This window comes from Nicotiana tabacum, chromosome 24 (assembly GCF_000715075.1).
Source record: "Nicotiana tabacum cultivar K326 chromosome 24, ASM71507v2, whole genome shotgun sequence".
NCBI classification, from domain to species: Eukaryota; Viridiplantae; Streptophyta; class Magnoliopsida; order Solanales; family Solanaceae; genus Nicotiana; species Nicotiana tabacum.
In genome coordinates this window covers 75,312,304-75,337,106 of record NC_134103.1, presented here as the reverse complement: position 1 = coordinate 75,337,106, position 24,803 = coordinate 75,312,304, and the positions used below count along the sequence as shown (strand labels likewise).

Here is a 24,803-nt window from a genome sequence, read left to right as displayed (position 1 = left end):
TAGGTTTTATTTAAGAAAATTAAAAATCACAAAAATTATATGTTCTTGATTTTAAAATATTTAGCTAGTATTTTTATTTTACACTCTTAAAAGAAAAAAAATTATTATTAATTAAAGCAAGAATCAATGAGTCATTTCCATGTGGCAAGATTCTTCCTTATCTTTTGTAACAAACTCACATGCTCTCCCTAACAAACTCACATGCCCATACACTCTTTTTACTTGGCCACCAATTAATCCCTAACACCTAATTTTGAGAGGCCCGGAAGGACAGAGACGAAAGATAGAGGGGAGGCTGCACTTTCCTTCTTCAATTTTCTTTTCCCATTGCACTATTCCAAAAAAATAATCTTCTTCCCCACAAGCACGAACGAATCACCATGGCTTGAACCGAAAAAGTTTTAAGTCATTTTTCTCTTAAAAGTTAAAACCATCTCCCTTTTATTTTTCAAGAGCAAAAACCTTCATCATCGTCCCTATTTTCTCCACCTTTACACCACCATGAAACATCCATAAACACCCATCTCCTCAACCATTCACAATCACATAAATCTTGAGCCCAAAAACAAGATCAAACCCCTTTCAATTTCAAGCAATGTGCAGTTGTTGAGTTTTCGGTCGGCGATGGTATCACGTTTTGAGTTCCGGTCTAGTGGTTCAAGTTCCGTGTTAATTGCTGTTATACCCTGCTTTTTTCCTCGATTTTGCTTAAGGATCCTGTACAATTTTCAAGTATTTAAGGAAATCCGATGACTCCTTTTGAGAATCCGAAGGGGATTTGATTGAGTCCAGTTTGTCGTTGTTTTCGCTCACCATTCGAGTTCTGCTGCTTTTGCTCAGAGGTTTTTGTTGAATATTTTGTTTGAGGCTTATTCACTGCTTGATTTTGTTCGACTTAGTTGTTGTAATTGCTGAGGTTCATTAACTAAAAGACTATCTCAGGTTCATTCCTCCCACTCTCATTTTATTCTATTGCCTTGTTTATTAATACATGCTTTCAGTTGTGAAATTCATGTCAATAAATATGAGATCTTACTGTTTGTTGAGTTTTCTTCTTAATGGATTGATTTCTTGATTAGTTAGAAAATTGCTCTCATGTGCTTGTGTTATTCTATCTTAAGAAGTACATGTAAATGTTAGTTTAAAGTTTGTTACATAATTTGCTGGGTTGATTTAATTGGATTTAAGAAAGAAAAATTGAGCCAGGGAGTTGGATTGTATTACTGTAGAGGTATCCATGTAATAAACTCCAGATTTAGATTAGAATATTCTTATTTTCTTTCTTAGTTGATTATTTGATTGGTCTACTGTGATGATGAGGAAGATGGGGTTTGCACTTTCGTTGTCCATTTAAAGTTAGTTTTAATTTGTTTTGGGTGTAATAAGTGTAACTAAGGCAGAGCATGAATCTTCTACTATTAAATAATAGCCTGTGCACTTTTATCCTTAAATAAGTTACAGAGTTTTTAGCTTCCACGCTTGATTCCAAACGTAGGAAGATAATAATCTTATTGAACATCGTAGTTTGCTTTAAGCGCGATTAATAATGAATCATCGTGGTCATGGGTATGGTTCCCGTGGCATGGTCACGATACATAAATTCCAATTCGGGAGTGCATTTCATGTGACCCGACTATAACTTCGAATAATAATGAAAATTAACATGTTGTAAATCGCGGGTGCGTTTCACGTGACGCGATTCACAATGTGTACAAAAATAATAAGTGCGCGACATCGCGACTTATTTAAATAATCTCCATAAATATTAAAAAATGGTTAAAAGGAATAAAAAGCACAATAGATTTTAAATATGTAATAAATCAGACAATTAGGCCAAGTATTGATTGTTAAGCGACCGTGCTAAAACCACGGAACTCGGGAGTGCTTCACACCTTCTCGCGGGTTAATAGAATTCCTTACCCGGTCTTCTGTGTTCGCGGACCATAAATAGAGTCAAATTTCCTCGATTTGGGATTTAAAATAAACCGGTGACTTGGGACACCATAAATTATCCCAAGTGGCGACTCTGATTTAATAAATAATTTCATTTCGAATATTGTCACTTTAATTGGAAAAACTCCCTAACCCATCGCCCCATCGAAAAAAAGGAGGTGTGACAGGTCTATCGGAAACAACCCCTCTACCTCGCCAGATAAGGATATGGTCTGAATACACACTATCCTCCCCAGACCCCACTTGTAAATTATACTAGGTATATTGTTGTTGTTATTGTTGTTGTTGTTGTTGTTGTTGTTGTTGTTGTTGTTGTTATTACTTTGGCTACAATATCTTTCCAATCTGAGACAATGATACATGTACTCGGTAAATATAAGACATACATGGACCTTTTTTGGTTGGCAGTAATGCAAGTTCATATTTCCGCGGCTGCTGCTTTATTTTCTGCTTTTCCCAGAGTCCAATGTATTTGCATATGAGCTTTACATAAACACAACTACAGTATGTGTTAGGATCGGGAGTCCGGGTAGTACGAAATTTAGCCGAACAACGTTATAATAAAAATAACAAAGACAATTCAAGTTGATAATAACGGTAATTAAAGAAGATAAAGAAGACACAAATTTAACGTAGTTCGGTCAAGGTGACCTATATCCACAAGTATAAAAGAGCAATTTTATTATACCAATAAGAGTACAAAAGAGAGTACAAAATTCGAGTAAATACTCTAATTAGTCCCAAATACCCCAAGAGAATAACCTCCCAAGATCACTAAAAAAAAGGGTTCACGTAAGTGTTTCCCAACACTCACTCACAAAATACTCTATAATGAAATAAAGGAGGAGAAAGAAAGACAAAGTGATTTGGCTCAAACCCTACCATAAATATGACATGGCATAAAATTTAATGAAAAAAATCCAAAAATAAATACCACATAAGCTTAAATGGGTCATACCCACTTTAGATCCATTTCTTCCTTAATGTGCTTTGACCCATAACCCAAATGGGTTTCCATAGGAAAAAAAAACGCACGCTCCTAATAAATTTAGGTTTTGTGATTTTGTTTTGGGGTTTTGACCGTACAGATACAGTATTTCTTTTGTCTAAACAATTGCAATAGATTATCTGTAATTGCATGTCTATTGACAATTTTCATTATGCACTTTAATTGCATGTGTTGCTTACTAAGCAGGTTATTTGTATGCTAGTGTTGCTTAATAAGCAACATTTTCAAATTAATGAAATGGTAGTTTGTGAAAGATAAATTCTTATTAGCCTTATTATTTTTGTATGCTTATGATACATTTATATGTTATGTGAGATGGATACAATAGTATTTTAACTTCAATAGAAAATTATAAATATGTTATGTGAGTTGGATACAGTAATATTTTAATTTCAGTAGAGTTATAAAACGACTCGGATGGGGCATACAAACAAGATAAGAATTTTTTAGTATAGAATAATTATAAATGAGTATTGTGTAACAGAAAAGGTAAAAATTTTGTAGTATAGGATACTCATTTTTAACTAATGTGGAATTTAATTTTTTTTTTTAATCGAAATCCATTTGGGTTATGTGTCAAATCACATTAAGGGAGAAATGAATTTAAAGTAGGTATGGTCCATTTAAGCTTATGTGACATTTATTTTTAGATTTTTCTCATTAAATTTCATGCCATGTCATATTTATGGTAGGAGTTCCAAAATGACTTTTAAGTGATAATGATAAAGTTTAGTTATTTTTAAGTGATAAAAAATAGTTGAGCGATTATATTGAAATTGAAAGATAGTTGAATGACCATCAGTGAAATTAATCTTTATCCCAATCAAGTATCAACTCACTACATTTTGAACTGCTACAATTATTTTTCTTGAGGGGGGTCGTACAATGAAAATTTTCCAGCAGATCATGCGATTGGTTTCATTTTATTAAATAAAAATGCACTGCACGCAATCACACGAGCATCAAATCCATGGTTCTGATGTCCAAATGATTGCTTCCAAGTTTTTCATTCACTCTTCCATTTCTGTAGTACATTCTGTTGTAGTACAGAATCAGAATCTGTTGTTTCTTAATATTAGGGAATCGAGGATAGTGAGATGCTGAAAAGCAATGTATTGGCTTAAACAATACTGATATTACAAGAAAATATATCTAAATGTCCCGGTAAGTTGGGACAGTGTAATCTATGAACTACTAGTAAACTTCTATCCTACAAAAAACTTGACGGTACAGATTGAATAACTAGACTTGTAATCCTCCTTTATTAATTGTAGTGACATTCAAGTGAGAAGTGACACGTAGAAATGCAGTCTCACTGCATGGTATTGTAAGGCCGCCCATTGGATAATCGAATTTGTATTCTTCCTCTGCATGCCTCAACAAGTCTTGAAACAAAGGATGCTTCAAACAAGAGATAGGAACCACGAATCGGTGCTTATTATTATGACTCTCTCCAACATAAACTGCCAGGTGACCCTTGGGAACATCTGCCAATTTTGATGAAGTGGTTGCAGTTGATCTTTGGTGGAGAAAAATGTTGTGTTTAGCATGATCAAAGATTGTCTTGAGATGAATCCTCATGTCGATGAACTTCTCTTCAAGTTTTAGCTGGTAAAAGTGCAGCAAGAAGTTGTATACAAGCTTTAAGTGATATGTAGTGTTCATGATTTCTGCAAATGAGTTCTCTATATATAGGGATTAGTTGGAGGAGTTACTTGATTTATTTTTAGTAGTGACCAAATAGTGTGGGACGAAAATTCACTCTAATTAACAAAGAATCCCCAACTTGATGCTGTAAGATAGAAGAATTTTCTTTTGATTTAACAATACATATATCATATATGGCCTAGCACATAGTTTCCTACTCAAAACCGCGTACCTCTACGTAGACTCAGTTGTTTCGTCGATAATTTCTTTTTCTATTTGATAATTTATTGTTTTTGCTACTCTTATATTTTCAGATTGAAGATAGATTTACTCATGAGGCACATTTGGGGCCTTTGTTGTTTAGTTGTAGTACTTGAATGCAACCATTTTCTCCCAGCTGCTTCTCAAAATTCTATAAATAATATGAGGTCTTGATAGTTATCAAAAGGTATTGAGAAGATTTAGAAGTCAACCAAATGAGATTGTTGACTGCAATCCTAACCTTCCACAGCATCTTTAAGCAAATCCTGTGACCAAGCATAGCCCACCGCGTAAAAATATTAGTAGTAAATTATATTTTGATTAACAGTATAAATGTAGTAAAGAGGCGGGATTTACTATGAGAAAGCAGCATTACTTAGGAGCATGGTTAATAAATTCCTGGTAGAGAAAGAGCATAGAAGTTGAAAAAGGTGGTACAGAATGATATGTATTGTTTCCATTCGCCTATTAACTATATGCAGACTATCTATGTATTTAGCTTCAGAATTTCAAATCACTGCTCTATCTTTCTCATTCTGTACTTGTACCAAAATAACGCTTCAGAATACATTGGTGATGAAGCTAGCAGTGACCCTCGGCTTATTTTACAACTCCACTCGCACGCAGTTTTCTATTTCAGGCACTGTGGAATATCTCCTTTTGGCCCTCAATGATTCAATCAAGATTGGTTCACTTGTTGGTCATCCTGAAATATCTGTCCTACCAATTTGCGCTTATCCTTTTTGACAGTTCTTCTCAAGAGCACATGTCCTATAGGTACAGGTACATGTGATTATGAGGTCATTGTAAATTATCCGGACACTATTTTTATGCAGGTTGCTATATGCATCCAATATTCAATCATTAATTTGATTACAAACTTAAGCCTATATTGTGTATCTTAAGATTCTTTGATGCTGATATTAATTAATAAAAGGATATTCTTGGGTGCTGTTTTTTCGACTAGGTTTATTGTACCTGAAATTTTTTCATGAACTACGGTCTCTTTCTACATTTACTTCTTCGATTATTAAAACTCTTTATGCAAGTAATTCAAGGTAATGGTGTGCTTGATCTGGTTGTTCTAATTAACTTCTATCTTATTTGATATCCTTTCCCTTTGTAGCATGTGACAAGCAGAACTTTTTCTTACTCTACAAAGTCTTTCATCAATCTATTATCTCTCTCTGACTTGTAATAGTAGCTTTTCTTGGAAAGCAGAGAAGATCTTAAATGTTACAACATTAAATGTGAGCGCATCCGCTCTAATTTTGGGGGACAAGTTTACCCAATACTTGTGCTTGTGGATATAACAGATTTCCCTGTGGATTAGTCTGAGGTGTACACAAGATGTCTAGGCACCACAGGTGTAATACAAAAGAATACACGATCATTTCACAGATAAAGAATGTGGCTATCCATTTTCTAAAGACAACAAATAATGGTAAAGATTTCATTTATATGCTTTGCTTGAAGGCTTTCATTTAAAGATTTCATTTACAACTCTTGCCTAGTAAGATGAAAAAACTAAAAAAATTCTAAGCTAGCTCTAATCTGAAGCTCAGAATGCTACTTCATGGTTCTTCATTTCATAGATTCAATCGAGAAGTCACATCAACAAAATCATCCTCATTGCAAGGAATTGTTAGACCACCCGTTGGATGATGAAATCCAAACTCTTCTTCTGCTTTCCGCAATAAGTTCTGGAATGAAGGATGATTCAGATATGAAATGGGCACAACGTATCGTTTCTTCTCTCTCTCACCAACATAAACTGCAAAATGTCCTTTAGGAATATCTAAATGATTTCTTGTTAGAACAGACTGCAGTTTGTTGATTTTCATTGCACTGGAAATCATTGGTAATAAACGAAATCCCATGACTTCTCTTTAACTTTAAGAAGGAAAGAGTGCTTACAAGAAGTTGAAAACAAGCTTTAAGGGATATGTGTTGTAGAGAAAGAAGCTTATGCTTTTCTGCATATGAGTTCTCTGGTGTATATATAGTGATTGATCAGAGGAGACAGTTGATTTGTTTGTAGTATATCCCAATAATGTGGGACCGAAATTCGCTCTAACAAAGCATGACAGTGGACTCAATTGCTTTACATTATTGTAGCACAAAACTTTGTTTGCTCCCCAACTTGATGCTGTAAGATGGAAGATTTTTTCTTGAATTAACAATTCATTTGTGGCATAGCACATAGTTTTTTGGCTCAAAACCGCGTACGTCTATTATTGTTTTTGCTACTCTATCTTTTCAGTTTTCAGACTGAAGATACATGTACTCATGAGGCATATTTTGGGAGCCTTTGTTGTTTGGTTGCTGCTTCTCTAACTTCTATTGTTGCCAAATTGAAGGAAATGGCAGTGGCAGTGGCTCTAGGCTTATTTTACAGTTCCACTCTTCCCCAGTTCTCTATGTAAAAATTGGGCTTTGTAAATTATCTCCCCCCCCTCAATATATATACTTCAATCAAGATTGGTTCATTTCCTGCTGTCAATCCTGACATATCTGCCCTACCAGTTTGGATATGTCCTTTTCTACATGTCTTCTGAAGAGCACTTGTCCTATATATAGGTACTACTACATGTGATTATGAGGTCATTTTAATTTATCCGGATACTATTTTGGTGCAGGTTGCTATATGCATTCAATATTCAATCATTGATAACAAGTTATTAACTGTCTATATTTGACTTCCAAGACATGTTATTCATCACTTAATCTTGTATAGTGATAAAGATTTGCTTTGTACTAAATATGTCATAAGCAGATTTGCTTCGGCTAGTCTTAAGATACAATACAACACGGTATTTTTATGCTTTAAATTCGGTGTATGAGGTTGAGCTGGTTTTGCTACTGGTATTTCCCTTATTTCTTGATTTACTGACAGTTTATAAAGACCCTCTACAGATTAAGTAAGATCAGTTTGACATTACTTCAAGTTGGCGTGCCAAATGCTTATGAGAAAGCCCACCAGAAAGAGATTAACTACATGCTGTTTTTTTAATTACAAAAATATTTACAAAAAAAAAATTCAAAAGACTACTTATAATTTACCAAGTCAAGCCTAGATTGCGTATCTCAAGATTCTTGATATTGAAAAAAAGATATCGTTGGATACTGGTGTTTCTGACTCTTTTTTGTTCTAACTAAAAATGCTCCATCAACTGTGGTTATTTCTAACATTAGCTTTTACACCGTTTCAAGCTAATAGTGCTTGATCTGGAGGTCGATTAATTTCTCTGTCATTCACTATCTTTTCCTTGTGTAGCATGTGGCAAGAAGAAATTTTCATACTCTAAAAAGTCTTTCATCAATCTATTATATTCCTCTGACTTCTAACAGTACGCTTTTCCTGGAAAGCAGTGAAAAATACTTGATCAGGTTCATCCAAGGGAAGGTTTAGTTATTGAGATATTGAATTAAACAGCCTGGAGATCTGAAATTCAAATTCAGTTACAACACAAAGTGTGAGCTACAATCTTTTGTGGTCAGATTTAATCAACAATTGTATTGTGGATATGCAGACTGTCCAGTAGTTTAATAGAGGTGCACTACACAAACTGTCCGAGGGCACCAGGTCGTAATACAAAAGAATCCATGAATTTCACAGATAAAGAATTTGGCTATCCATTTTAAACAGACAAGAAATGATGATAAAGATTTCACTTATATGATTTTCTTGAAGGCTTTGTACATAAGTTTACAACTCTTTCCTAGCAAGTGGAAAATAAAAACTGAAAATTCTAAGTTAGCTCTAATCTAAAGTTCAGAATGCTACTTCAATATGGCTATTAATTTCATAAATTCAATCGAGAAGTCACATCAACAAAATCATTCTCATTGCAAGGTATTGTTAGACCACCCATTGGATGATGAAAGCCAAATTCTTCTTCCGCTTTGCGTAATAGGATCTGGAAAGAAGGATGGTTCAGGTATGTTATAGGCACAACGTACCGTTTCTTCTCACACTCTCCGACATAAACTGCAAAATGTCCTTTTGGAACATCTGAATGATTTCTTGTTAGAAGAGACTGTAATTTGTAGACTTGCTTGGCACTGGAAATCATTGGTAACAGACGAAATCCCATGACTTAACTTCTTGATATGTCAAGTATTGGTGTTTGATAAAATTGTGATTGAAGTAGGACTTGTTTAGATTGATAAAGATTTGTGTTTGGTCTGGAATTTGTTGTGAAGTTTCACAGGAAAAGGTTATATTTATAGAGCTGCTTGCATATTTAATTTCGTGTGAATGCATCAGCGTGAAGTGGTCAATACAAGTGGCTAAAGAACATGGCCCATTCCTGTGAAATTATTGCATATATAGCAGGTCGTACAACAAAAACTTTCAAAACATTACCATGTGATGTGATGAGAGGATGTGTATATCGAAAAATGTTGGGAATAAACCCCTTACAGAAATAATATTCACAGTAATAAAAGCAGAATAATAACGTAGCACCGAGATACGGCAATTAACAAGAATAAAAGAGTGACAACGACACCAAGATTTTTACGTGAAAAACCCTTTTGAATAAGGGAAAAACCACGGCCCTGAGAGGAGCAACTGATATCACTATAGCAAGGAATTTTATATTTTGTAGGTCCGAGTAAAATACTCCAAAGACCACTACAACACTCAAAAGAAATAACCCTCTTTTGATATTCTCACCTTACTACAATATCGCTCACTCTCTATTTTTCTCACATACTATTTTCTTATACACTGTCTGTGAAACCTCACTCTTTCTTTCTCTCTTTGTTGGTGTGTATTACAATGAGAGCAAGACACCTATTTATAGTGTTTAGGATTGCTTCATTGATGTCATCAATGATATCATGAGTTTGGCAAGAGTCAAATATTCAATGTGAAACCAAAGAAATATTTGCCATAAAATCTTCCTTACTATTCCTTTAGTTGGCTTGACAATTCAAAGCCAAAGGAAGATGTCTTCCTTACACATAGGATGGACCCATCAAATCTCCCCCTCCAGTCTCATGCACCTGAAGGAGGTAACTCCAGTTTTTCATATAGAGTACATGCCGACAAGTTCTTTGCACAATTAGAACTTGTCTCTTGGTACCACCTTGGTCAGCATATCTGCTGGATTCTCACTTGTAGAAATCTTCAAGACTTTTAAAGATTCATTCTCTACCATTTCTCGAATCCAGTGATATCTCACGTCGATGTGTTTGGTCCTTGCATGGTACATGGAGTTCTTGCTAAGGTCTATTGCACTTTGACTGTCACAATAGACGATATACTCTTCTGATGCAAGCCAAGCTCTTGAAGGAACTATTTGAACCATATCATCTCCTTGACAGCTTCAGTAGCGACAATATACTCCGCTTCAGTTGTAGAGAGTGCGACGCACTTTTGCAACCTTGATTGCCATGATATAGCTCCCCCCGAAAATGTAAACAAATATCCAGTAGTGGATTTTCTATTATCAATGTCACTTGCCATATCAACATCTGTATAGCCCTTCAAGATTGGATCAGATCCTCCAAAGTACAAACAATCTCCCGTGGAGCCTCTCAGGTACCTGAGTATCCACTTGACTGCTTCCCAATGTTCCTTTCCAGGATTTTCAAGGAATCTGCTAACAACACCAACTGCATGAGCAATATCAGGTCTGGTGCATACCATTGCATACATCAAGCTTCTGACTGCTGAAGAATAAGGAACTCTAGCCATGTTCCCTTTCTCCTCTACACTTGTAGGCCACATCTTCTCACTCAACTTTAGATGACTAGCAAGAGGTGTGCTGACTGGCTTAGCATTTTTCATATTGAAGCGTTCCAGTACACATTCAATGTACTTCTCCTGAGACAGCCACAACTTTCTGCTTGTTCGCTCTCGAACTATCTTCATACCCAGAATTTGTTGTGCTGGGCCCAAGTCCTTCATATCAAATGACTTGGACAAACCCTTCAACTTTGCGATCAACCTCTTGTTTGTTCCTACAATTAACATGACATCCACATACAACAACAAAATAATAAAGTTGTTATCAGAAAATCTTTTGAAGTATACACATGGATCAGAATATGTCTCTGTGTAAGTTTGACTTTTCATGAATAAGTCAAACTTCTTGTACCACTGCCTTGGTGCCGGCTTTAACCCATAAAGACTCTTATTCAGTTTGCACACCATGTGTTTCCTTTCAGCTACTTCAAATCCTTTTGGATACTCCATATAGATCTCATCTTCTAAATCTCTGTGAAGAAATGCAGTTTTCACGTCCAACTGCTCCACTTCAAGATCTAGGCTAGCTGCTAAGCTCAAGATTGTTCGAATATAAGTCATTTTGACAACAAGTGAGAAAATTTCGTCAAAATCAATACCTTTCTTCTGCTCAAAGCTTTTTACCACCAATCGAGCTTTGTATCTGACCAGCTTGCCATTTTCATCTTTCTTGAGTTTAAAGACCCACTTACATTTGAGTGGTCTTTTACCCTTTGGAAGTTTAAGCAGCTTGTACGTGCCATTTTTCTGCAAAGATTCCATCTCCTCTTGCATGGCTTTCATCTACTGATTCTTTTTTAGATGGGGCATCACCTCCTTAAGACTTTCTGGCTCCCCCTCATCACTGATGAGGATATACTCCGTGGAAGGGAACCTGCATGACTCTACCCTTGGCCTTTCTAATCTCCTCAGAGAGGTTGAGGTTGTTCTTCTCCCAGAGTGGGGTGATCCACTTGATCGACATCATCATCAAGTTGCTCCCCCTGCTCAATAACCTTACCAGGTTGCTCCCCCTTCTCGGCAACCTTGTCGGTCGTACTTTCTGTATTTGTGGGATTGTTAGAAGTAGAAGAAATAGTAACAACGTTAGGAATAATACCATTCTTGGCCTTCCCTGACATATCATCAGCAGTTCCAACTTTATTTTCTCGGAACATTACATCTCTGCTTCTGATGACCTTCTTCTTTACGGGATCCCACAATCTGTATCCGAATTCTTCATCTCTATATCCGATGAATATGCAAGGAACAGATTTATCATCCAGCTTTGTTCTCTGCTCCTTTTGGTACATGTGCAAAAGCTTTGTAACCGAACACCTTCACATGTGAGTAGGACACCTCCTTGTTGGTCAAAACTCTCTATGGGATGTCAAACGCCAACAGAACTGATGGACTCCTATTGATCAGGTAATAAGCTGTCTCAACTGCTTCACCCCAGAATGACTTAGGTAGTTTAGCCATTCTGAGCATGCTTTTCACCTTCTCCACAATGGTGTGGTTCATCCTTTTGGCTACACCGTTATGTTGTGGGATTTCAGGAACTGTCTTTTCATGTCTGATCCCATGGTTCGAACAATACTCTTCAAATTCCCTTGAAGTGTACTCACCTCCATTGTCACTTCGGAGATGCTTTAGCTTTTGGCTTGTCTCTCTTTCCACCATAGCATGAGACTTCTGGAAAACTTGAAACACCTAATCTTTGGTTTTCAAAATATAAACCCATAATATTCGTGAAGCATCATCAATAAAAGCAACAAAATATTTGTTACCGCCTATCGATTCAATTTCCATTGGACCACAAACATCAAAATATACCAAATCAAGTATATTCAATTTTCTTTCAGACGATGTCTGAAATGAGACTTTATGCTGCTTACCAAATAAACAATAGTCATAGGATTTTACCTTTAGCATAAGAAATGAGTGATTTCTTGGCAAGAATCTGCAATCCCTTCTCGCTCATATGACCCATTCTTTTGTGCCACAAATCTGCAGAAACCTCATCTTGTGCCGCGTTCAATTCACCTTGGCATATTTCTGCATTTGTCCTATACAACGTGCCACGAGCAACTCCCTTTGCAATCACCATTGATCCCTTGGTGAGTCTCCATTTTTGATTTACAAAATAGTTCTCGTATCCATCTTGGTCTAAAGCAATTCCAGATATCAAGTTCATTCGCAAATCTGGTACATGTCGCACGTCCTTCAGAACCAATGTGCATTCGACTTTTGTCTTGATATAAATTTCACCAATCCCCGCAATCTTTGAGTAACTTGTGTTACCCATTCTCACAAGGCCGAAATCACCTGCTACATATCTGCAAAAAAGATCTCTTACCGGTGTGGCATAGTAAGATGCTGCTATATCAACCACCCATTCCGACTCTGGACCTGATAAGTGCATGCATTCCTCTTACTCGTTTATACAGAGGACAACATTATCATTGTTTTACACCATGGCGGCTGTGTTGTCGTCATTCTTCTGACCACTAGTTTCACCTTTGCCCTTCCTTGGATTTGGGCAATCTCTTTTGAAGTGACCTGGTTGATCACAATTGTAGCAATTTCTAGCCCTTGATTTGGATCGGTTCTTAGACTTCCCACGAGCTCTGGATCTACTATAGTTGCTCGAACTCCTTTGATAATTCCTGCCTCTACCTTCTGTGCTAAGAGCATGTCCTTGATTTTCAGGCTTCTTTCTTATCTTTTCATTGAGTAAAAGAGCTGATGTGACATCTTTCAACTCAATGGTAGTCTTACCGTGCAGGATGGTTGTTGCCAAATTATCGTACGAAGATGGCAACGAGTTCAACAACAAGATGACTTTATCTTCTTCCTCGATTTTCACTCCGAGATTGGCGAGCCGTGTGATTAGTCCATTAAACACATTTAAATGTGACAAAAAATTCGTACCTTCACCTATGTATAGGGCGTATAGCTGCTTCTTCAGGTACAATTTATTTGTTAGCATTTTGGATATGTATAGGCTTTCCAACCTTGCCCAAATGCCACATGCAGTGTCTTCATCAATGATGTTATTTACCACATCATCTGATAAGTGCAACCTGATTGCACTAGCAGCCCTTTAATCTAAGTCAGCCCAGTCCTCAGCTTTCATGGTATCGGGCATTTTGGCATCAACATCTAGTACTTTGTGTAATACATGTTTGATGAGCAGATCTCTCATCCTTCTTTGCCATGTTGAGAAACCGCTATCTCCGTTAAATTTTGCTACCTCGTATTTTACTCCGAATATTTTTGTTTTTCACCGAGTATAGTACTACCGACAGTGAATAGTATTTCTGTGAACGAGCAGAACCTGTACTCTGATACTAGTTGTTGGGAATAACCCCCCTACAGAAATAATATTCATAGTAATAAAAGCGGAATAATAACGTAGCACCGAGATACGGTATTAACAAGAATAAAAGATTGACAACGACACTAAGATTTTTACGTGGAAAACCCCTTTGAATAAGGAAAAAATTATGGCCCTGAGAGGAGCAACTGATATCACTATAGCAAGGAATTTTACACTTTGTAGATCCGAGTAAAATACTCCAAAGACCACTACAACACTCAAAAAAATAACCCTCTTTTGATATTCTCACCTTACTACAATATCGCTCACTCTCTATTTTTCTCACAGACTATTTTCTTATACCCTGTCTGTGAAACCTCACTCTTTCTTTCTCTCCTTGTTGGTGTGTATTACAATGAGAGCAAGATACCTATTTATAGTGTTTAGGATTGCTTCATTGATGTCATCAATGATATCATGAGTTTGGCAAGAGTCAAATATTCAATGTGAAACCGAAAAAATATTTGCCATCCTTTAGTTGGCTTGACAATTCAAAGCCAAAAGAAAGATGTCTTCCTTACACCTGGGATGTACCCATAGCAGGTCATACAACAAAAACTTTCAAAACATTACCATGTGATGTGATGAGAGGATGTGTGTGTCGAAAACAACCACACAGAACCTCTGGAGATGGTGTCGAACACCACTTGACCTCTTGGTTATTGTCTGCACTTTTCCCGTTCAATGTAAGTGCGAATATAGTTTTGATGGCTTAAACTCTTCATCATATTTATATTCTGTCCGTCTCATTTTGTGTGAAGGTATTTTTGACTGTGCACTGAATTTAAGAAATTAAAACACTTTTAACATGTAAGTCAAAATTATAAATAAGTATCTGGTTTTGGCCCTCAGTATAATTCAATTAATATTGGTTTACTTCCTGCTGTCACAATGAATAATTAGTTGCTCATCCTGACATATCTGCCCTACCAGTTTGGATATGTCCTTTTCTACATTTCTTCTGAAGAGCACTTGTCCTATAGGTACAAACTACCTGTGATTATGAGGCCATTTTAATTTATCCGGGTACTGTTTTGGTGCAGGTTGTTATATTCATCCAATATCCAATCATTGATACAAGTTTGTCTTTCTGAAGATATTTAGTTAACTGTCCATATTTGAATTTTACAGACATGTTATTCATGCATTTAATCTTGCATAAAGTGATAAGATTTGCTTCGTACTAAATGTAATACACGGATTTTCTTTGGCTCGTCTTAAAATACAGCATCAGATTTTGATGCTGTACGAGATTGAGCTTGTTTAGCTTATACTAATGTTTCCTAATTTCTCTATTTACTGACAGATCACTGTCAATCGAGATCTATTATAGAAGTTAAATAATCATCTTTATTTTTTCCCTAATTTGGAGACCCTGAATTCAGATTCCATCTCCAATCTTGGTGGTAGGTTTACACAACACATTTACTTGTGGCCATAGACTTAGTCCAGGTGCGTGCGAGATGGTTCAAACACTATCGTCATAATAAAGAAAGAATACTGTCAACCACCAGCAGCTGTTGTTATGGTCAAGTGGCTAAAGAACATTGCCAATCCCTATAAAGTTATTGCATGGCTTGTTCTGATAATATTACTAATGCATCGGGAATAGCTAGCCGTACAATGGATTTTCATTACAGTACTATGTGATGAGAGGACCTGAATATCAATATCACCATGCGGACACCTTGTGACCTCCATACTTTACTATAAATAGGCTTCTGTTACTTCTAAGACTTTTGCTGATGTACTGGCTTGGAGTTTTTGAACAATGTTAATACTATATGCGCAAGAATTTACAAAGATATAGTAAATTTTATTGTGCAACCTCATATGTACTTGCCTAGGGTACTGAGAATGGTAAGTTTGTCTCGAGACTTTACAATTAGTAAGATTTAATAGCAAACTTTTAAGTTTCATTCACAGATTATAATTAATAAAAATGGTTAAGTGCTATATATGCAGGTAGTGTAGGAATAGGTAATCTCGTCTGGATAAGGAGATTTTAGTAGCGACCGGCTAAAAAGGCAGAGTTTTAACCAAGACAGACAATGGTAAGGCAAGTGTAAAATAGGCAACCACTCTGTTAGCATGAATAAATGCCTTGAGATGAAGTTACTATTTGGCGAGTGTAAAATACTCCTTTTTATTTATAACGTTTGCACTCCTATTATATCTTTTCCCTTTGGTGTAAATGCTGCATGATTCCAATTTCCAAATGATTGCTTACAAGTTTTTCACTCTGCAGGATTTTTGCTGCAGCTGATTACATGCAAGTGACTTGGCAATGTAAATCCGTTAGTTACACTATTAGTAAATAGTAATAATAGTAGGGAATTGAGGATAAAGAGATGCTGAAAAGCAATGAATTGGCTTAAACAACACTAATATTACAAGAAAATATATCCAAATGTCCCGGTAAAGTTGGGACAGTGTAATCTATGAACTAGTAAACTTCTAACCTACAATATACTTGATGGTACAGATTGAAGCACTAGACTTCTGCACCTCCTTTATTAATTATTAGTGACATTCAAGTGAGAAGTGACACGTAGAAATGCAGTCTCACTGCATGGTATTGTAAGGCCGCCCATTGGATAATCGAATCTGTATTCTTCCTCTGCATGCCTCAACAAGTCTTGAAACAAAGGATGCTTCAAACAAGAGATAGGAACCACGAATCGATGCTTATTATTATGGCTTTCTCCAACATAAACTGCCATGTGACCCTTGGGAACATCTGCCAATTTTGATGAAGTGGTTGCAGTTGATCTTTGGTGGAGAATATTATTCTGTTTAGCATGCTGAAAGATTGTCTTGAGATGAATCCTCATGTCGATGAACTTGTATTCAACTTTTAGCTGGTAAGAATGCTGCAAGAAATTTAAAACAAGCTTTAAGTGATATGTAGTGTGAAGAAATAGGCTTATGTTTTTTTGCAAATGAGTTCTCTGACTTATATTTCTATATATAGGGATTGGTTGGAGGAGTTACTTGATTTATTTTTAGTAGTAACCAAATAGCGTGGGACCAAAACTTCACCCTAACAAAGCATGTCAGTGGGGCTCGATTGCTTTACATTATTGTGGCAGAAAGCTCTGTTTGCTTCCCAACTTGTTGCTGTAAGATAGAAGAATTTTTTAGTTAACACTACAGTTATAGCATAGCACATAGTTTCCCCGTGCTCAAAACCGTGTACTTTGACGTTGACTCAGTTTTTTCCTTCATTATTTCTTTTCTATTGGATAATTTTTGCTACTGAAGGACATGTTCCCATGAGGCATATTTGGGGCCTTTGTTGTTTGATTGCAGTGCTTGAATACAACTACTTTTTTCCCAGCTGCTTCTCTAGTTTCTATTGTGCCATAGTTCATTGTATTTGCAGAGTAGCAGCCTTTGTTTATCACTGATAGAAGTTTCATACAAGCACAATACCGAGTCACCTAATATGGTTTTTTTGATAGTTATCATAAGGTGTTGAGAAGACTTTGAAGTACCAATAAATGATATAGTCGACAGGAATCCTGCCCTTCCACAACTGTTTAAGCAAATCATATCTTGACTCTTGCAGAAATGTTGGGTAAAACTGCGTATAATATACCCTTGTGGTTCGGCCCTTCCCGGACCTCGCGCATACCGGGAGCTTAATGCACCGGGCTGCCATATCTTGGTCGTGGGACCATGCATAGCTACATCACTTAGAAATATTAAACTATATTGTACCATGAGAAAGCAGGAATAATTGTACAGGAGATTCATCCCCAATGGATAGTCTAGTAGCTAAGAGACCACATATTAATCAGAGTGTCATAAGTTCATTTATTAGTGGCCGCAGGTCAATGCTGCGCGCCCAACTGGATTTCCATTAGCCTCTTAACTATGTGCAAATGTATCTATGTATCTATCTTCAGAACTGCAAATCACTGATCTATCTTCTTCATTTTCTACTAGTAACTGAATAATGCTTGAGAATATATTGGTGATACGGCCAGCAGTGCCCCTAGGCTTACTTTACAACTCCAATCACCCACAGTTTTCTATTTCGAGCATTGTGAAATATCCCTTTTGTCCCTCAATATAATTCAATTAAGATTGGTTCATTTCCTGCTGTCAAAATGGATAAGTAGTTTCTCATCCCGACATAACTGCCCTACCAATTTTGGGTACATGTCCTATCTGTACAACTACATGTGATTATGAGGTAATATTTTGGTTCAGGTTGTTATATGCATTCAATATTCAATCATTGATAACAAGTTGTTACTGTTCCCATGTGACTTCACCGATGTGATTCATCATTGAATATTGTGCATAGTGATAAAAATCTGCTTTGTACTAAAAATGTAATAAGCAGATCTGCTTCGGCTCGTCTTAAGATACAACATCAGATTTCGATGCCTTAAATTTTCTGTATGAGGTTGAGCTGGTTTTGTTATTGGTGTTTCCCTTATTTCTTGATTTACTGACAGATTAATTAAGATTTTCTACAAGTTAAATGTGTTGTTGGGAATAAATCTCCTACAGAAATAAAATTCACGATAATAAATTAAAAGCGAAATAATAACGTAGCACCGAGATACGGTAATCAACAAGAATAAAAAGAACAACAACAACACAAAGATTTTTACTTGGAAAACCCTTTTGAATAAGGGAAAAAACTACGGTCCCGAGAGGAGCAACTGATATCACTATAGCAAAAAATTTTACTCTTTGTAGGTCTGAGTAAAATACTCCAAAGACCACTACAATACTTAAAAGAAATAACCCTCTTTTGATATTCCCACCTCACTACAATATCGCTCACTCTCTATTTTTCTCACAAACTATTTTCTTATACCCTGTCTGTGAAACCTCACTCTTTCTTTCTAACTCTCAGATATATTTTTCCTCTGAGATTGGTGTGTGAAAATGAGAAGCTGAAGGCTTCTATTTATAGGAAGAAGTTCCGTAACTCTTAACCAATTAGAAGTTGGATTACTGACACTTGCGATTTGCAAATTGAAAGTTGAGAACCAAAACCAATTTTGATCAAAAACATGTTTCGATGCGTTTCGGTGCCTACCACCAATTTTGGCATCTTGCAAATTTCCCTTCCTATTTCTTTTTCTTCCTTATTATGGGGATGAACCCCACAATCTCCCCCTCCAGACCCATTCACCAGAAGGAGGTAACACCAGATTTTTAGCTTGAGTGCATACCGATAACTTCTTTGCACAATTCGAACTTGTCTCTTAGTACCATCTTGGTCAGCATATCTGCGGGATTCTCACTTGTAGAAATCTTCAAGATTTTTAGAGATTCATTCTCTACCATTTCTCGAATCTAGTAATATCTCGCGTCGATGTGTTTGGTCCTTGCATGGTACATGGAATTCTTGCTAAGGTATATTGCACTTTGACTGTCACAATAGACGACATACTCCTTCTGATGCAATCCAAGTTCTTGAAGGAATCGTTTCAACCATATCATCTCCTTGCCAGCTTCAGTAACGGCAATATACTCCGCTTCAGTTGTAGAGAGTGCGACACACTTCTGCAACTTCGACTGCCATGATATAGCTCCCCCTGAAAATATAAATAAATATCTAGTAGTGGATTTTCTATTATCAATGTCACCTGCCATATCAGCATCTGTATAGCCCATCAAGATTGGATCAGATCCTCCAAAGTACAAACAATCTCCTGTGGTACCTCTCAGGTACCTGAGTATCTACTTGACTGCTTCCCAGTATTCTTTTCTAGGATTTTTAAGAAACCTGCTGACAACACCAACTGTGTGAGCAATATGAGGTCTAGTGCATACCATTGAATACATCAAACTTCCGACGGTAGAGGAATAAGGAACTTTGGTCATGCTTTCCTTTTCCTCTATTGTTGTAGGACACATCTTCTTGCTTAACTTCAAATGACTAGCAAGAGGTGTGCTGACTGGCTTAGCATTCTTCATGTTGAAGCATTCCAGTACACGATCAATGTACTTCTCCTGAGACAGTCACAACTTTCTGCTTGTTCGCTCTCGAACTCTCTTCATACCCAGAATTTGTTGTGTTGGGCCCAAGTCCTTCATATCAAATGACTTGGACAAATCTCCCTTCAACTTTGCGATCAACCCCTTATTTTTTCCTACAATTAATGTGTCATCCACATACAACAACAAAATAATAAAGTTGTTGTCAAAAAATCTTTTGAAGTATACACATGGATCAGAATATGTCTTTGTGCAAGTTTGATTTTCATGAATGAGTCAAACTTCTTGTACCACTGCTTTGGTGCCTGCTTCAACCCATAAAGACTCTTATTCAGTTTGCACACCATGTGTTTCCTTTCAGCTACTTCAAATCCTTCTCGCTACTCCATATAAATCTCCTCTTCCAAATTTCCGTGAAGAAATGCAGTTTTCACGTCCAACTGCTCCACTTCAAAATCTAGACTAGCTGCTAAGCTCAAGATTGTTCGAATAGAAGTCATTTTGACAATAAGTGATAAGATTTCGTCAAAATCAATACCTTTCTTCTGCTCGAAGTCTTTTACCACCAATCGAGCTTTGTATCTGATCAGCTTGCCATTTTTATCTTTCTTAAGTTTAAAGACCCATTTGCATTTAAGTGGTATTTTACCCATTAGAAGTTCAACCAGCTTGTACATGCCATTTATTTTTGTTGAGATTCTATCTTTTCTTTCATGATTTTCATCCACTGGTTCTTTTCTGGATGGGACAACACCTCTTTAAGACTTTCTGGCTCCCCTTCATCACTGTTGAGGACATACTCTGTGGAAGGGTACCTACATGACTCTACCCTTGGCCTCTCTGATCTCCTCAGAGGTTGAGGTTGTTCTTCTTCTTGAGTAGGGTGCTCCACTTGCTCGACACCATCATCAAATTGCTCCTCCTGCTCAATAACCTCATCAGGTTGCTCCCCCTGCTCGGCAACCTCGTCGGTCGTACTTTCTGTACTTGTGTAATAGTTAGAAGAAGAAGGAATGGTAACAAGGTTAGGGATTATACCATTCTTTGTCTTCTCTGATTAATCACCTACAGCTCCAACTTTACTTTCTCGGAAAATTACATCTTTGCTTCTAATGACCTTCTTCTTTATAGGATCCCACAATCTGTACCCGAACGGTTCATCTCCATATCCGATGAATATGCATAGAATAAATTTATCATCCATGTTTGCTCTCTGCTCCTTTGGTACATGTGCAAAAGCTCTGCAACCAAACACACTTTAGATGTGAGTAAGACACCTCCTTATTGGTCCAAACTCTCTCTGGGATGTCAAACGCGAATGGAACTGATGGAGTCCTATTGATTAGGTAACAAGCTGTTTGAACTGCTTCACCCCAGAATGACTTAGGTAGTTTAACCATTCTGAGCATGCTTCTCACCTTCTCAACAATGGTGCGGTTCATCCTCTCGGCTACGCCATTGTGCTGTGGGATTCCAGGAACTGTCTTTTCATGTCTGATCCCATGGCTCGAACAGTACTCTTCAAATTCCCTTAAAGTGTGCTCACCTCCATTGTCACTTTAGAGACGCTTTAGATTTTGGCCTGTCTCCTTTTCCACTAGAGCATGAAACTTCTGAAAAACTTGAAACACCTGATCTTTGGTTTTCAAAGTATAAACCCATAATTTCGTGAAGCAGCATCAATAAAAGTAACAAAATATTTTTTACCGCCCATCGATTCAATTTCCATTGGACCACAAATATCAAAATATACCAAATCAAGTATATTCAATTTTCTTTCAGACGATGTCTGAAATGGGACTCTATGTTGCTTACCAAATAAACAGTAGTCATAAGGTTTTACTGTTGTATATTTGGCATAAGAAATGAGTGATTTCCTGGCAAGAATTTGTAGTCCCTTCTCGCTCATATGACCCATTCTTTTGTGCCACAAATATGCAGAAATCTCATCTTGTACCGCGTTTAATTCACCTTAGCATATTTCTGCATTTGTCCTATACAACATGCCACGAGCAACTCCCTTTGCAATCACCAATGACCCCTTGGTAAGTCTCCACTTTTGATTTGTAAAATAGTTCTCGTATCCATCACGGTCTAAAGCAATTCCCGAGATCAAGTTCATCCGCAAATCAGGTACATGTCGCAGGTCCTTTAGAACCAATGTGCATCCGATATTTGTCTTGATATAAATGACAGTGATCCCCGCAATCATTGAGTAACTCGTGTTACTCATTCTCACAGTTCCAAAATCACCTGCTACATATCTGCAAAAAATATCTCTTACCGGTGTGGCATGGTAAGATGCCGCTGTGTCAACCACCCATTCCGACTCTGGACCTGACAGGTGCATGCATTCCTCTTCCTCATTTATAAAGAGGACAACATTATCATTGTTTTGCACCATGGCGGTTGTGTTGTCGTCATTCTTCTGGCCACTGGTTTCACCTTTGCCCTTCCTTGGATTTGGGCAATCTCTTTTGAAGTGACCTGGTTGATCACAGTTGTAGCAATTTCTGGCTCTTGATTTGGATCGGTTCTTAGACTTCCCACGAGCTCCAGATCTACTATAGTTGCTTGAACTCCCTTGATAACTCTTGCCTTTACCTTCTGTGATGAGAGCATGTCCTTGATTTTCAGGTTTCTTTCTCATCTTCTCATTGAGTAGAAGAGCCGATGTGACGTGTTTCAACTCAATAGTAGTCTTACCGTGCAGGATGGTTGTTGCCAGATTATCGTACGAAGATAGTAACGAGTTCAACAACAAGATGGATTTATCTTCTTCCTCGATTTTCACTCCGAGATTGGTGAGCTGTGATTAGTTTGTTAAACACATTTAGATGTGACAAAAAATTCGTACCTTCACCCATGTGTTGGGCGTATAGCTGCTTCTTCAGGTACAATTTGTTTGTCAGCATTTTGCACATGTATAGGCTTTCCAACCTTGTCCAAAGGCCACATGCGGTGTCTTCATCAATGATATTATTTACCACATTATCTGATAAGTGCAACCTGACTGCACTAGTAGCCCTTTCATCCAACTCAGCCCAATCCTTAGCTTTCATGGTATTAGGCTTTTTGGAATCAATATCTAATACCTTGTGTAATCCTTATTGGATGAGCAGATCCCTCGTCCTTCTTTGCCATGTTGAGAAACCGTTATCTCCGTTAAATTTTGCTACCTCATACTTTACTCCGGACATTTTTATTTTTCACTGAGTATAGTACCATCAACAGTGAATAGTATTTCTGTGAACGAGCAGAACATGTGCTCTGATACCAGTTGTTGGAAATAAACCCTCTACAGAAATAATATTCACGGTAATAAATTAAAAGCGAAATAATAACGTAGCACCGAGATACGGTAATCAACAAGAATAAAAAGAACAACATGAACACAATGTTTTACGTGGAAACCCCTTTTGAATAAGGAAAAAAATCACGGCCCCGAGAGGAGCAACTGATATCACTATAGCAAGGAATTTTACTCTTTGTAGGTCCGAGTAAAATATCCAAAGACCACTACAACACTCAAAAAAAATAACCCTCTTTTGATGTTTCCACCTCACTACAATATCGCTAACTCTCTATTTTTCTCAAGGACTGTTTTCTTATACCATGTCTGTGAAACCTCACTCTTTCTTTCTAACTCTCAGATATATTTTTTCTCTGAGATTGGCGTGTGAAAATGAGAAACTGAAGGCTTTTATTTATAGGAAGAAGTGTCATAACTCTTAACCAATCAGAAGTTGAATTCCTACAACTTGCGATTTGCAAATTGAAAATTGAGATCCAAAACCAATTTTGGTCAAAAACGTGTTTAGGTGCGTTTCGGTGCCTACCACAAATTTTGGCATCTTGCAAATTTCCCTTCCTGTTTTTTTTTCTTCCTCATTTTGTGGATGGACCCCACAAAATGATCATCTTAACCTACCTGCTGCTTCTTTTGTTACAAAAAGAAAAAGACTATTAATTTGATTACCAAGTCATGCCTAGATTGTGTCTTAACATTCTTGGATGCTGGTATTGGTTTTAAAAAGAAGAAGATATACTTGGATTCTGGTTACTCCGAGTAGGTTTATTCTAACTGAAAATTCTTCATGAACTGTTGTTATATTCGACATTAGCTTAAAGTATTACTATTCAAGGTAATTGTGCTTGGCAATTGTCTATTAATTTCTACCATCTTATTTCACTATATTTTTCATGTGTAGCATTTAGGAAAAGGAACTTTACATACACTAAGAAGTCTTTCATCAATCTATTATCTCCCTCTGAATCAAGCAGACTTAGGTGCGGAATTACCAAGGGAATTCAAAAAATAAAAGAAGTAAACATACTAAGGAATTAAGGGCATTCAACTGCTAATGTATATAAAAAAACTCTCTAAGATCTAATCTGATCACAATGCTACTTTATGGCTCTTTATTTCATAAATTCAATCGAGAAGTCACATCAACAAAGTCATTCTCATTTGGAAAGAAGGATGATTCAGGTATGTTATTGGCACAACGTATCGTTTATTCTCTATATCTCCTGACATAAACTGCAAAATGTCCTTTAGGAACATCTGAATGATTTCTTGTAAGAACAGACTACAGTTTGTAGGTTTGCTTGGTACTGGAAATCATAGGTAACAAATGAAATCCCATGACTTCTTGATATGTAAATATTGGTTGAACTGAAATTTGTTTAGATTCATAAAGCTTGGTGTTTGATCTGGATCTTGCCCTGAAGTTTGTGCATGAAATATTATATTTATATAGCTGAACTTCCAGCCCGTGTCATCTCTTGTTATGGGCTATGGGCACGTCACATGGTTTTGATATAAACTTGAATAAAATAAATAT

The 24,803-nt window shown here is 36.8% G+C and overlaps 1 protein-coding gene across 1 annotated transcript; it reads right to left on the bottom strand.

Moving 5' to 3' along the window:
• Positions 1-4,204: 4,204 nt before the first annotated feature.
• Positions 4,205-6,750, bottom strand: LOC107810904 (uncharacterized). The gene is made up of 2 exons (XM_075247552.1): positions 6,484-6,750; positions 4,205-4,570 (listed from the first exon to the last, which is right to left on the bottom strand). Exons 1-2 carry the CDS (start codon positions 6,748-6,750, stop codon positions 4,205-4,207), a joined length of 633 nt encoding a protein of 210 aa, XP_075103653.1.
• Positions 6,751-24,803: the final 18,053 nt, after the last annotated feature.